The sequence below is a fragment of the Pteropus vampyrus genome, unplaced genomic scaffold (genome assembly GCF_000151845.1).
Source record: "Pteropus vampyrus isolate Shadow unplaced genomic scaffold, Pvam_2.0 Scaffold68, whole genome shotgun sequence".
Classification (NCBI taxonomy): Eukaryota; Metazoa; Chordata; class Mammalia; order Chiroptera; family Pteropodidae; genus Pteropus; species Pteropus vampyrus.
The window spans coordinates 3,613,957-3,630,144 of NW_011888849.1; the positions used below are offsets into that span (position 1 = coordinate 3,613,957).

Genomic DNA, 16,188 nt, shown 5'->3' on the forward strand with positions numbered 1-16,188 from the left:
AAAAAAAAAAAAAAAAATCAACCATATGCTGCCTCCAGGAGACACATCTCACCTCCAAAGACAAATATAGGCTCAAAGTGAAAGGGCGGAAAATGATATTTCAAGCAAATGGCGTTCAGAGAAAAGTGGGAGTAGTGGTACTAATATCGGATGAAAGAGACTTCAAAATAAAAAAAGTAAAGAAAGATACCGAGGGACACTTCATAATGATAAAGGGAATCATGCACCAAGAAGACATAACACTTATTAATATCTATGCTCCCAATCAGGGAGCCCCAAAATATATAAAGCAATTACTAATAGAACTAAAGAGAGAAATAGACCAAAACAGTATCATAGTAGGGGACCTAAATACTCTACTATCGGATATGGACAGACCATCTAAACAGAAAATCCATAAGGCAATAACATCCTTAAAGGATACATTAGACCAACTAGACATAATTGACATTTACAGAGCCTTTTATCCCCAAACTGCTGTCTATACATTCTTCTCTAGTGCACACAGAACATTCTCAAGAATCGGCCACATACTGAGACACAGAGATAGCCTCAACAAATATAAGAGGGTCGAAATCGTATGATATTCTCTGATCATAATGCTTTGAAACTAGAGATCAACTGTAAAAAGAAATCAGGAAGAACCACAAATACATGAAGATTAAACAACATGCTATGAAAGAATAACTGGGTCAGAGAAGAAATAAAAAGAGAGATCAAGAGAAACATAGAAACGAATGATAATGATAGTACAACATATCAAAACTTTTAACATGGCAAAAGTGGTTATAAGAGGAAAGTTCATATCATTACGGGCCTACCTCCAAAAACAAGAACGAGCCCAAATAAACAACTTAACGCTTCATCTTAAAAAACTAGAAAAGGAAGAACAAATGAAGCCTAAAGTCAGCAGAAGGAAAAAAATAATCAAAATTAGAGCAGAAATAAATGAAATGGAAAAGAAAACAAACAAAAAAAAATAGAAAAAATAAATAAAACAAAGAGCTGGTTCCTTGAGAAGGCTGATAAAATTGACAAACCCCTGGCTAGACTCGCTAAAGAAAAAAGAGAAAAGACACAAATAAACAAAATCAGGGATGAAAGAGGAGAAATTATGACAGACACTGCAGAAATAAAAAAAGATCATACAAGAATACTATGAAAAAGTATATTACACCAAATTTAATAACCTAGAAGAAATGGACCAGTACTTAGAAAAATACAACCTTCCAAGACTGAATCAAAAAGAACTGGAAAATCTAAATAGACTGATCGCCAGTATGGAAATTGAAACAATCATCAAAAACCTACCAAAAAGTAAAAGTCCAGGACCAGATGGCTTCACCAGTGAATTCTACCAAACATTCAAAGATTTAATACCTGTTTTCTTCAAACTTTTCCAAAATATCGAAGAAGAGGCAATACTTCCCAACTCATTTTATAAGGCTAATATCACCCTGATACCAAAACCAGGTAAAGATAACACAAAAAAAGAAAACTATTAGCCAACATCTCTCATGAACACAGAAGCAGAAATCCTAAATAAGATACTAGCGAACCAAATACAGCAACATATTAAAAAGATTATACGCCACAATCAAGTGGGCTTCATCCCAGAGGGACGGGGATGGTTCAAAATATGCAATTCGAATAATGAGATACACCACATAAACAAATTAAAAAATAAGAATCATAACATATCAATAGATGCAGAAAGAGCCTTCGACAAGATACAGCACCCATTCATGATCAAAACACTTAACAAAATCGGTACAGAAGCAAAGTACCTTAATATAATAAAGGCCACGTATGACAAGGCCTCAGCCAACATTATACTTAGTGGCGAAAAACTAAAAACCTTTCCTCTAACATCAGGAACAAGGCAAGGCTGTCCACTATCGCCACTGTCATTCAATATAATATTGGAGGTCCTAGAGAGTGCAATCAGGCAAGAGAAAGATATAAAAGGCATCTAAATAGAAAACGAAGAAATCAAACTGTCATTGTTTGCGGATGACGTGATTCTCTATATAGAAAACCCTAAAGAATCCACAAGAACACTACTAGAAACAATAAACAAATACAGTAAAGTTTCTGGATACAAAATCAATGTTCAAAACTCCATAGCATTCCTGTACTCTAATAATGAAGTGTCAGAAAAAGAAGTGGAAAAAATAACTCCTTTTGCAATTGCAACAAAAAGAATAAAATACCTAGGAGTAAATTTAACAAAACATGTGAAGAACCTATATAACGAAAACTATAAAAGAAATCGAAGAAGATACAAAGAAATGGAAAGATATCTCGTGTTCTTGGATTGGAAGAATCAACATATAAAATGACCTGATTACCTAAAGTGTTATACAGATTTAATGCAATCCCCATCAAAATCTCATCGGCATTTTTTAGAAAATGGAACAAAAAAATCATCAGATTTGTATAAAAAGCACAAAAGACTCCAAATTGCCAAAGCCATCCTGAGTAAAAAGAACGAAGCTGGAGGCACCACTCTGCTTGACTTCAAATTATATTACAAAGCGACAGTAATCAAAACAGCATGGTATTGGCAGCAAAACAGACACAAGGACCAGTGCAACAGAATCGAGAGTCCAGAAGTAAACCCATATTTATATGGGCAAATAATTTTCGACAAAAAAAGCCAAAAACATGCAGTGGAGAAAGGAAAGCCTCTTCAGTAAACGGTGCTGAGAAAATTGGAAAGCCACCTGCAAAAGAATGAAACTAGACTGTTGTCTCTCACCACACACCAAAATTAACTCAAAATGGATTAAGGACTTGAATAGAAGACCTGAAACAATAAAATGCATAGAAGAAAACAGGAACTAAACTCAAGGACCTTGGACTTAAGGAGGATTTTATGAATTGGACCTCAAAGCAAGGGAACTGAAAACAAAAATAAATAGGACTACATCAAACTAAAAAGCTTCTGCTCAGCAAAAGAAACCATCAACAAGGTAAAGAGACAACCATCCGAATGGGAAAATATATTTGCAGGCAACACCTCCGATAAGAGTCTAATATCCAAAATATACAAAGAACTCCTACGACTCAATAACAACAACAACAAAAAACAATCCAATCCAAAAAAGGACCTGAACAGACACTTCTCCCTAGAGGACATACAAATGGCCAACAAATATATGAAAAGATGCTCAACGTCGCTAGCTATTAGAGAAATGCAAATCAAAACCACAATGAGATACCATCTCATACCTGTTATAATAGCTATAATCAACAGGACAAGTAATAACAAATGTTGGAGAGGATGCAGAGAAAAAGGAACCCTCGTACCCTGCTGGTGAGACTGCAAATTGGTACAGCCACTATGAAAAATAGTATGGAGGTTCCTCAAAAAACTAAGAATTGATCTACCATATGATTCAGCAATCCCTCTACTGGGTATTTACCCCAAAGTCTTGAAAACCCTTATCTGAAAAGATATTTGCACACTGATGTTCATAGCAGTATTATTCACAGTGGCCAGGAAATGGAAGCAACCAAAATGTCCTACGATAGATGTTGTACATATATACAATGGAATATTACCCAGCCATAAGAAGAGATGAAATACTGCTATTTGCGACATGGATGGACCTTGAAATAATCATGCTAAGCGAAATAAGCCAGACAGAAAAAGTTGAAATATCACTTATATGTGGAATATAAACCTAAAAGCAACAAATGAACAGGACAAACAAAAAACACTCATGACATGGACAATGGACTAGTGGCTACCAGAGGGTAGGGGGAAGAGGGGAGGTAGACAGGGGGAAAAAAATTTTTTAATCATTTCTTCAATTTAATTAATTAATTAATTTTAAAAAAGGAAAATATATAATGCTATTAAAATAAAAAACTCCAATCACTAAAAGACAATAGACAAACTAGAAGATATCTGCAATATATTTAACTGATGAAGAATGAGAATCAAGAATAAAGAAATCTTACATAGTAATAAAAAAAAGAATAGCACAATTAAAAAATTATATGAACAAATAAATATCAGAGTGGAAACTGGAATAGAGAAATAGCCAATAAAAACATAATTGATGCTGCACTTCACCTGCAATCAGAAGAAAACAATTTCAAAGCAGAATGAGACACCCCTTCACATTCTGTGACACAGCAATCTAACCCTTAGAGTATAAACTCTTGCACAACTGTATCTTAGTAGTGTAGAAAACAGGAACAGAGCCTCTAAGAGCAACATGAAAGAAATAATCTACTCAGTCAACAGAATGGATAAATTATAATATGTCATACAATGGACTATTATACAGCAGTAAAAGTGATTAATTACAATTATACATAAATGAATCTGAGGAGTATGATATAAAAAATGTCTCAGAAAAATACAATATGCTGTTTAGAGATTTAAAAGCTATGGTTTCAATTATATTTTTTAAAGTTACGAAAAAGAGAAACATAAAACTTTCAGTATAAACTTCTGTGGGGGTAGAAACAGAGTAGGGATGGGACCTACAAGCATTTCTTGTATCAATTTTTTTAGATCTTACACATTAAGTATTCTTTTGTTAACTAACTTATATTAATAAAAAATGTAATTCTTTAAAACTGTTTCAGCTTTTAGAAAAAGTCTAGAACAACATAAAATAAAGCAGTCATAAAAGAAAAATATGTTTAAATTTATGAAAATCAAAATTTGCTCCAATGCAAAATATAACCATAATCAAAATCAGAAAAAATGGCTAAAGTGGTGGAGGAATATGCAATTTATATCCTTAAAAGACTAAATTTCCTGAATATGTAATAAGCTCTTATAAAGCAATAACAATAAAGCCAATAACCCAAACTAAAAAGGCAAAGGATATGAATACAATTCATGGAAACAAAAAATACAAACAGCTTTTCAACAAAAATATGTTCACTAATAATTAATGAAATGCAAATAAGAATTATAGTCAGACACATTACCTGTTAAATTAGCAAATATCAAAAAAGTATGATAAAATACTACTTTGTAGATAAGGGTATAGAGAAAAAGATACTCTCTTAATTCTCATACATACTTCTGGTGTGTAAATTGGCATAACCTCCAAAGAGCATAAAAAATATAAAAATTACAAATGTATAAATAAACCACTGACCCATAAATCCCACTTTTAGGAATTATACCACAGAAAGACTTGCAAATGTTCAAAATGACACTGCCACATAATTTGAATCGGCAGAGTAGGAATTATCTGAATTGTCCAAAAACAGGAGACAACTAATCGTAAACACATTTGGTCATCATAAAAAAGCTTTTTTGGAGACTTTATATATCCTGACATAAAATGACAGTCAAGATATAATTCTAAATGAAAAAAACTGACGTTTACAATAGCATTTACAGGACGTTTTTATTTTTTATAAGAAGAGAAAGGATAGAAGGGGTAAAAGTAAAAAGAAAGTAACTGACAACATTTGATGCTTTGGAAAGAAACTTGATGGCTGGAAGGGGTGGAAGGTTTTTTTCCCTCAATGTATATTACTTTTGTATATTTTGATTTTAGAATCATTTGACTGTATTTCCTATTTTAAAATTAAACTATAATAAAAATTTCTTACAATGGTACTGCATACTCTCCTAAATACTATCTGCATTTTAAGTTTGCTTTTACCTTTAGGTGGGAAACTAGAACATAGAAGTCCTTAAGAGAAACAAGATTCCAATCCTCCATGAGGCACATACTTATTTTTAATGTCTGACAGATTCTTTAGTTTGTTTAAACTGATTAAGTTTTCTTTTGTGAAATAACTGTTATTTTCAGAAAAATTTTAAAGGTGACAAACGTTCTATTCAATCCTAAAATCAGTGTCTAAATTTGACATATAAGGAAAATCATTTTTATCATTTAAATGGGTAGCCTACCTCTTTCTGTACTTGCTTAATCTGCTTTTTAGCATCAGCCAGTTTCTCTTTCAGCTCAGCATTATCTTCTTCCTTCCTCTGAATATCTGCTTTCAGATTCTGGATAAGAGCAGAACTTGCAGAGAGCTCCTCTTTCAACCTATAAAACACAAACCACTTTTCTATAGTGACACACCACTGATAAGTTGGGATCATACGTGTGAACTAGTGACAGTCTACAAAATTACATCTTTTCACAAATTTGGAATTTCCAAACCATAAATGAGCCCTTAGGAAGATTTCAGATTTCATAAAAAGATTTCTGCATAGAACTTTGTTTCCAAAGGTTTATATAAACAAAGTTCAAGTTCTTCATTCATCACTTATGCTATACTTTACCAGACTGTTATGTCCAAATTATTTAGAAGCTACATGAGAAAATCAACATGAATGCTTTGCACATTTTAAATATTTGAATAACATTTAGCTTACTTTTCTGTTTCTCTCCAGTTGGTTTCTTTTTCTTCTTCCTTTAATTGAAGTGAATGCTTTGCATCTTGCAAATTATTTGTTAATTGTGTGATTTCTTCTTTTAATCTGACTTCCCTTTCATTTAAATCTTTGGTTTTTTTGGTACAATCCTGAAGATTTGCTTGAAATTCCTTCAGATTTTCTTCTAGCTTCAAGATAATAGAGTCCTTTTCCAAAATTTCTTGTTCTAACTTTGCTGAACGACTACACTCATCTTTCTGAGTTTCTAAGATTGTTTCAAGTTCCTTTATTTTCACTTTATAGCAAGTAACATCTTGTGTAAGTTCTGAAAGTGCTCGCTTTCCTTCAAGTACATGCTGCACTTGAACATCAAGATTAACATTTTTTTCTTGCAATTCTTCTTTCAGTTGATGAATAAGATTTTCTTTTTCTTTTAGTAGGTCATCTTGATTTTTATTCTTCCTAGCCTCTGTATTTAGTCTCTTATTTTCATCCTCATAGGTTTTTACTTCTGCTTGTAACTTTTCAATTTGTTGTTTCAGTTCCTGGATCTGATGACTTTTTTTAGAGGAGGCCTTTACAATCTCCTTACATTCTTTCCAAATGGCTTCAATACTACAGTGGAAAGAACTTTGCCTACTGAATTCTTTATATTCTTTAACCTGTTTACTTACCAAATAATCATTATCCAAAAGATATAACTGTGTATTTGGCAAATTATCCTCTTGAGAACTGCTTGATAGATCCCAAAGACTGAGTAAATCTATGTTTGAAACCTGAGACACTGGATCAAGTGTTCGTAGTTCATCTATTTTTGCTTGTATTAATTTTATTTGTGAAACATTATTTGTGATGTTTCTTCTAGTGATTTCTATCTCCTTTGACAATTTCATGATCTTTTCCTCCTGTTCTTGATTTATACCTCTCTGTACATGTAACTCAGAAATTACACTGTCATAATTTGACTGAATTTGTTGGACTGCTGTACTTAAAGAAAAGCTCTTTTTCTCAGAAAAATTAAGCTCCTGCTGCAAACTAACAATCTGTTTATTTAATTCTGCTTTTTCTTCCTTTTCATTTCTAAGTTCATTCTCAACAAGGAGTAATCGTGTTTTCAGCTCTTCATTATCATTATTTTCTGGTAAAATTCTAAAGTTTTCCTCATCTTCTGAAATGCTCTGTTGCATTTCTTCACTTTTCTTTTGGTCTTCAGTGATAGTTGGACTAACATGTATAGGTCCTTTAAAAATAAGAAAATTTTTATTAATCTGACAAATCTTAATAAAACCAAAAAGTTACCAGATAAGCCAATATTCAAACATATGAAACATGAAAGCAAACTTTTAACGAAAAACAGAAATAAGCTAATGAATGAAAAAGAAAAAAATAGGCTGTGAAACATACATGGTATAAGCCCATTAATGTAAAAATTATAGTTCTGTACCTTAATATAGGTACCTTTGCAGATAGAGTTAGCAAAGGAAGTACACCAAAATGACAGCAGCTACCTCTGAGTAGGATTACCAGTTATTTATACTTTCTTTTTATGACTTTCACTATCATTTAAATTTTCTACCACACATCTTTATTATCATTATAACATGGTACAGAGGGGAGATCACATAATGAGATAATATAAGACAGACATTCCATATCCTAAAGAACAATTTTAAAGTACAATTATGACAGATCTACTAAATTAGTGGTTTGAAAATGAAGTGTCTTAAATTTTCATAGCTAAAATTAGGAAAAAATTGCTTAAAATTCTGGGAAATCTAATGTAGCGTTACCCTCATTATCTGTGTAAATATCAATAAACTCCTTAATCCTATAACTGCTTTGTCAAATGTAAAATGGAAATACTATCACCTATCTTATTATTGTGACGATCAAGATAAAAAATGAGCTTAGAACACTGTTCTTAGGATACTGTTAGCTATTATTAGAGCCTAAAAAACTATACAGAAGAGTTCAGTTAATTAAAACTGAATACAAAGCTTGCTTTTTTATCAGGCTCAATAACTACATTCTAGATTAAGAATATTTCTACCTGCCTTACTTACTCTATAGCATAGTGGTAAGAAGCCCAAAGAGTATATAAAGTATGTTAACGCATTTTGTAAATGTTATATAAATAGAATTTTAACAATCATACTTGGTATAGATTAAACTATGCCCAGAGTAGACGCACTATCAGCTAAAACTTAATTTCTTAATGTTCATTTTGACAAATTAACTCACCTCACACAAGAAAAAATTATGTTCAAGTTTTTCTCATAGACTGTATGATTAAATCTTCAACATAATTCTCAATCCTCTAGATAAACAAGTTTATCTTTTTAGGTTTTCACACATTTTCCATTACTATGATCAGGGTCTCTTTAGGATCTCACATCCTAGGAAAATTACTTCAAAATATTAAGAATCTGTAACTCTATGGGCTTAAAATTTTTTTCCCCTGTTCTATTTAACTTCATGGTTTGATGTTTATATGTGAACTTTCTACACAATATTGCTCTGATATAATCAACTCTGTATGTCCTTTCAACCTTTAATCACTCCCCTATTGACCATTTAATTGTTGATTTCACCTATACAATTATAGATGAAATCAACATAGGAGTTAAATTCTTAATGCTTAAAAGTTCCAGATATAATATGAAAAATAAGCAGTGCTAATCCACACAAGAAAAAGTTATAAGAGAGGGTTGGCTTGAAATTCTCCTTGTTAAGAAACCTATTACTTTCAGTTAGTATAAGTCCAATGAATATAAAAGGCATATTTTACAATTCTTATTTTAGTGAGTCCTTCATGTTATTCTATGCATATCAGTGCATTATATTACATGGAAAAAATGTTTGTCGCTCTCATCTACTAGATTCCAAACTCCCTGATAGCAGATTGTCTATGTCTTACTCATCTTAACATACCTGGACAATAATCCTAAATTAAACATTTTTTAAATTTAGCTACATCATCTATGTTCTCCTTTCCTATCTCTGAGATATATCACCGTACCAGAAAAACAGAATTTTTGCAATCAGTAACCTATATTGGTCCTAGATACATGCAAATTCATAATCTGACATGCATACTACATAGATATAGTTCCTAACCCCCTGAAGTGAATACAGAAAGCTTCTGTGATCAAATAATGTTGTGCCCTTAATTTTACTATATTCTAAGAAGCAGGATACAAAGGACGATCACTCCATAAGTTATATAAATGTCTAACCACTATGTTGTACACCTGAAACTAATGTATGTCAACTGAAACTGAAAATTTTAAAATAAAGAACCAATAGCAAAGTACCTCTCCTTCAACGAATAACAGAAGGTATATGCACATTAGTCTCAAATGTGCATATTAACTCATACAAGCACTGTATATCCTATAAACCATGTATCCAATGTTATACTTTAAGGTACCTACTTTTGAAAACATTTTACTGAGGTTCTATGAGGTGTTTATATGTTAGTGTATTACCCAATTGTTTTCATCCTTGTCAAGAAGCAGGTATTATTTATTAATTTTATTTTACTAGTGACCAAAGTAATATTTAACTTAACACATTATTCTCAAGGTGAGGCAGCTAGTCAGGATTCTAAAGCTAATGTACTTTCTCTTAGAAAGCCATACTTCCCTGTATCATACTACAAAAGTTTTGCAAAGGAAATAGCTTAGAAAGAATGTAAAAGTTGATATGTTCTTCCACATAATCAGGGAGATTTAATAGTAAAGAGTAAGTATGCACCTACTTTTTTTCTTTAGAAATTCTATAGTAAATACAAGAACATTTGTCATTAGTAATATTTAGCTCAAAGTCTTTTTGTCAAATGTCTTTTTTCCCCAAATAAAGAATGCAAGGGAAAAAACAATGTGGAGAGATTTTGGCAAAAAAAGGTACTAAAATTATAAAAATAAAAGTGGTATGTTTTAACTATTATAAGCTCAGAAGTAAAAGAATTAAAGACATGCAAAAGTGACAAAAAGCACAATATCTAAAAATATATTTATTATAATAAAAGGCAGCATTAAAAACATCCATCCTCTAGACAGTTTATAACATGTTAGCGAAAATATTAGTGATAGTTAAATTTCCTCAGGTTTTTCCCTTAGACAAGTAAATTTCTTCCTCTTGCAACTTTTCTGTTTACTGGTTTAGAAATTAACTCCAAGGGCCTCTTATTGGCAAGTAAATTAGTACCTTTCTTTGCTGGTGGTTGAAGTTCATTTTCATTTAATCTTTTTCTTCCTGAATAAGTTACAGTTTTGCTGTCTGTGGACATTTCAACTGTTTCATTACAAGCCAATTTGTTTATTATTAAAGAAGATGTACCAGCTTTGTCCTAAAATAAAATAAATTCAGATTAGTTCACATACAGAAAGCTACAATAAATGTAAAAACTATAAATTATGTTTCAATAGTGTATCATAAAAATTTTATTTTCAAACTTGTTAAGACATTTTCTAAGTTATTTATGTCTCACCCTAAAATAACTGATGGCTCTGGCAATTGAGTAATTTTAACTAATGTGTACACACTAAGGAAGACAAAAAAATCTGTCTTAAAATCAATTAAGTGAGTAGTTTCATCCTGATACAAAAACAAATTCATCTTCGGATTTCCTTAAGGTGATCATGTGGGTTAGAGACTTGTTTGGGGATAACTATAGAACCCTAAAACACTTACCTCTAAGTCACATTCATAATGTGCTTTGAAAAGAAAACTACAAAAATACTGAAATAATGTAAAATTTTGAGACCCCACTCTAGAAACCCAACAATTGTCTTTGTTTTGTAACCAAAGCCTCTCAGAGATAAGCAGCACTCTTACACTTTAAGAACTCCCAGAAAGCTTTGGCCTTAGCCTCTAGCCTATCTACGTACAAAGATATAGTCAACATACAGCTTTAAAATTGTGTTCTTAGTTCATCTAAATGATAAAAACCATTTAGGTTTTCATTTTTTTAAGGCAAATATTATGCCTCCCTAAAAGTCTAGCAGAAAAGAGGCATGTAGTCTTATTCAGAAAAAGGAAGTAAAACTCAGCAGTTAAGTTCAAGTCTATAAAGTAATCAAAGGTACAGGAAAGGCAGGGATTTTTTTTTTTTTTTTATGAAGAGATTACTTAAATCCATATATACTGGTAGCAATCCATTTTGGGGGGAAAAAAGTATATGAAAAAACAAAATGCCATTTTACATTATAAAATCAGCAAACATTTTATTCTTAAGAGATATAGATGAAATTATTTTTTTTAAGTCATCAAGTTATGGGTTATAAAAAAAAAAAAGGCACCCTAAACAGAGGATGTCATGAAGAACAACCTCCATGCTTTCTATCAGTACCTTGGTGTCATTAATAAATGACAAAATCCTGGGACAAATAGATCATACCTCTGACAAAGCTTGAGAATTTTCAACTACATCATAGTTCACATTGTCTCTTTCACCACTTCTAGACCCATCATAATGACCTGGTCAATTTTTTTCCTCCTTTAAATGATACAATCTGCACCAAAAAAACCTATGCTACACAACTCAGTTATTGAAAGGAGTGTTCTCTGCCCCGAGGTTATGCTTGGTTAGAAAGACAATAAATAACCACCATTCAAAATAAACCTTTTCATGATTAGAAAAAATCTGCTTTCAAGACAAGCTTGCAACAGTGACCGTACATCAACAGTTCATCAGCAGGGTCAGGTTAAGTTACAAACTACTTCACATTTATTTATGTATTATGTGAACAATTTAGCACTGTTTTAAGTTAGTTGATATAAAGTATAGAGCCTATCTAAAAAATTTATTTATAAACCAAGACTATTAAATTAAGAATATTGCTTATTTTATATTGCTTATTATTATTTAAACATCACTAATATTATGGTATGCAAGCATATTACAGAATAAATATAATTCTTTGTTAAATTTCCCACAATTGTCTTCAAAGTTGTAGTCACCAGAATGATGTCTCTGGCTTTTTTTTCTTGTTTTCATTTTCCTCCACCAAATCAAAGATCAGACTTAAAATCCAAATCAAGTGATCAGAGCAAAAGCATGTGGAGAATAACCAGATAAAAGTGCTAAGAGCCTCAAGGCCTAGAAATTCAGCTACTAGAAAAAGTCGGGTTCCAAGCCCCAAAAAGTTTACTCCCACTTATTTCACAAATCAATTTCCTCTGCTTAATTTCTACCACCACTACCCAAATACCCTAAATCAAAGTCCTCATCAACGATCACATGAACTCTTCCAAGAGGCTTCTAACTGGTCTGCCTCCAGTGTAACTCCATATCAATCTCGTCCTCCAAGTTTCCAAAAACATCTACTCAAAATTAAGAAAATAAACTTAGTGACTCCTCACTGCCTACAAAATAAAACCCAAACTCTAATGCAGTATTGACGGTGTTCCACCATCTTATCCCAATCTACTGCTCCCTGCCCTCACGTCTCACCTCTCCTTCATTCAAACTTTCTCGAATAACAAATTGCTTGTACTTTCCTACTGACTGAGAGGCTTCTCATTTGCATGACTGCATTCTGACTCCCATACGTGGAAGGTCAGTATATATTCTTGTCCCTTGTGGCTACAAACTACAACCTCTGCTTACTTTGAACTGGTTAAATTTTATTCACTCTTTAAGACTCAACTTAATGATTTTAATCTCCAGAAAGTATTCCCTAAACCCCAACCTATTCTCAGCTCCTCGCACATACTGACTACAACTGCACATTTCATTATTCTGTTTATGTGGTTTCTCTCCCACTGGGGCATCGTTAAGGGGACTGGTATAGTATTTGGCACAGAGTAGACACTGAATACATGTTTCTTGACTGAAATAAATAATTTTATGCTTCTTATCTCTACTCTCTACTTATCACAAGGATGTTTTTCCCAGTTCAGGTATAGAAAAGTCAGACAGATTGAATAATGCAACTAATACCAAAAGAGAAGACAGAGGTTAGACAGGAGGTAAGCTACTCTTCTACAATGCTTATTAAGACAGAGGTTAGACAGGAGGTAAGCTACTCTTCTACAATGCTTATTTAACCCCTGTAGTATCCAAAGCCCACCTAATGTTCAGATGATTCAGAGAAGCTGGTGGGTATTGGAGTTTGACTGTCAAGACAAAAAGGAGGGTCAACAGTCACTTTTGATAAGATACCCCTCTTGCTTCTTCTGGTCAGAGAAAAGATATACCAAAAAAAAAAAAAAAAAAAAAAAGATATACGAAATCATCTCTAAACAAAGCAAAGAGGTTTGGCTATTATGTGCTCATCCTATTGCGTTATTACCATATATTATACCATTTCTACTTAAAAAGTAACTTGAAGTAACTTACCAAAAAAAAAAAGAAAACCAAAAACCATTGTTTTAAAGAAGGATTAAGACAGGCTAATCATCCTAGACTAAACCAACTATGAAAACATATAAATTTACCATTATGAAACCCTTATAGGCTTTACATACTACAGTACATAATGTAATGTTTTAAAGAAAATACCTTTGATATTAAGCATATGAACATTAGCTAAAATGCATATAATAAAAACAAGCCTCTAAGGGAAAAAAAAAAATAATTCCACTGAATTTCATTTATAGTTCTATAGATAGATATTATTAGGTTACAGATACAGAGATAGACATCTTTACTATGTGTGGATATCTAAGCATATCAAAAGCTCCTTTAACCCCAGAGCTTCTCTTCCAAATAGCTGAGACTTAAACTGGCAAAGGCTATAAATTCTTCTCGTCTCATATTCTTCTACTTATGTACAAAGAGGCCAAATGTCCACTTTTAAGTTCTTAAAAATTCAGATTTGTAAATTGTAAATTGAATTCAACACCAGAATAAACAATTTAACAATCTTAGAAAACTAGTCTTAAGCTATTTTATTTTGAACCAAAACATACTAATGTAATTTACAAATGCAAAGTTAAATTCTTCTACTGCTTTTAAATGTGTCTCCCACATGAAACTTTAGGTTTTGAAAGTTAATAGTATCCTCTTTTTGATCGATCATATCTTTCAATTCTTGAATTCTTTGATTGTGCATTATTATTTTCTTTGAAAATATGAAAAATAGTAATGTTTAGTAAATATATTTTAGGATAACTAAACTGCAGATATGATACGGTCTTAGAATTTCTTCAAAGTTTAAGACTAAGCAAAAATACCAGGGATAACATACTATGCATAGCATGACCTTATTTTTATTTAAAAAATAACATGTATTTATATAAAGAAAAGAAATAGAAGCAATATAGCATATTGGGTAAGAGAAATCTAGAATCAGTCTGGGTTTGAATCCTAGCTTCTCTAACTTCTAGTTGTAGAATCCTGGACAAGTTATTTAATGTCTCTGTAAAAATAAATAGTATCTACATCATAAAGTTGTTTTGAGATTTAAGTAAATTAATATATGTAAAGCTCTTAAAAGAGTACATCGTACATGTTCTATAAAAAAATATATATAAAGCAAAAGTCTAAAAGAGCTACCAAGAAACTTACTGGTTTTTAGGAAAAAGATTATAGGGGACGTTTTTATTTTCTATCTTGCATAGTTTAATTAAGTAAATTTTTACAACTAGCATCTACTATTTTAATAACTAGGAAAAAAAAAAGATTAGGAACTGTCTAAACAGTAGCTGTGATGTCTTCTGCTACTGTTTAAATCATCTAATAGATGCCATGCGCATAGATCTGTATGTGCTGATATAGAATTATCTCCAAGACATCTTTTAAAGGAAGAAAGACAGAACCACAATTCCATTTGTGTAAAAATTTTAAAAAGTGTATGTATGTATGTGTTCTCTATAAGTAAATGTTTTCTGGAAGGACTGAAGAAACTTTCCAGTGACCATCACTGAAAACAGGTATGAGGGTGAAGACACATATTTTTCAATTTTTTAAATCACGTTCATACTTTAATTTTTAAAATAAATGTCATAATCCATGTTCCTTCAATTATTTATTAAGTTCCTTATCAACACAAAAATAAAGCTTAAAGTATTACCTCATTAGATTTCTTAAGCTCTTCAACCAATGAATTTAAGTTAATTTCTGATTCTGAAAAAAATAAAAATTAATAGTGAAAAGAAATCTAAGCATATAAAAAATATATCGCTGAATAATCACAAAACAAGCTGCTATAGTAGACACTTTAACTAGCGTTATATTCAGAAAAAAGGATTTTGGGCAGCACTAGAAGCACACAGCACTCAGTTACTAATTCTACCACCAGAGGTTAATGTTTCTGAAAAAGCCACTTTCAACATTCAGAATAAAAATGAACGACATGCAAAAACTTTGAGAAGAGGAGCTAGTACCTTTCTAGCTAGTATCTTTTTAATGGAGAGGCACCATTTACCTGCAATTTTCTACCCACCTTGTTTCACAGAGGAAAGAGTAGAGTATTTCACCTAACTTTCTTAAAACCCAAATATGACAGTCATACATATGTATGAATATATTGCTCTCAGAGCTGGAATGAAGCACTAGCCTAACAGACTAAGACCACTCCACAAGAGTCGCTCTATCCCAAACCTGCAAGCCAAGAGAATCTACTAGTAAAAGAGTTCATAAAGAATATGGAACAAAATTTACAGCTTTACAATTTCCTATGAGATTTCATAATTTGCTAATGAAGCCAATACTTAGTTCTTCCCTTATGTTTTTAGAGGTCAACTGTCTAATATTAGTCTAAAAGTAAATGAGGGCAAATAATATTTTTAATAGTAAATTACTATAAAGCCATCAAAATGATAAAATATGAACTATGTTACCCATATCAAATAATTTTCTGGTTACTATGGTA

The 16,188-nt window shown here is 31.8% G+C and overlaps 1 protein-coding gene across 3 annotated transcripts in view; it reads right to left on the bottom strand.

Annotated features, from left to right (window-relative positions):
* KIF20B (kinesin family member 20B) overlaps positions 1-16,188 on the bottom strand; it is a 70,004-nt gene that overhangs the window by 29,497 nt on the left and 24,319 nt on the right. For all 3 annotated transcript variants that reach the window (XR_002780746.1, XM_011361593.2, XM_011361592.2), the window contains exons 17-20: positions 15,388-15,440; positions 10,577-10,718; positions 6,368-7,607; positions 5,897-6,035 (exon numbers count right to left, since the gene is read on the bottom strand). Coding sequence is in view for 2 of the 3 variants with exons in the window: in XM_011361593.2 (XP_011359895.1) it covers positions 5,897-6,035; positions 6,368-7,607; positions 10,577-10,718; positions 15,388-15,440 (1,574 nt within the window). In the remaining variant the exon portion in view is untranslated. The remainder of the gene's footprint in view (positions 1-5,896; positions 6,036-6,367; positions 7,608-10,576; positions 10,719-15,387; positions 15,441-16,188) is intronic.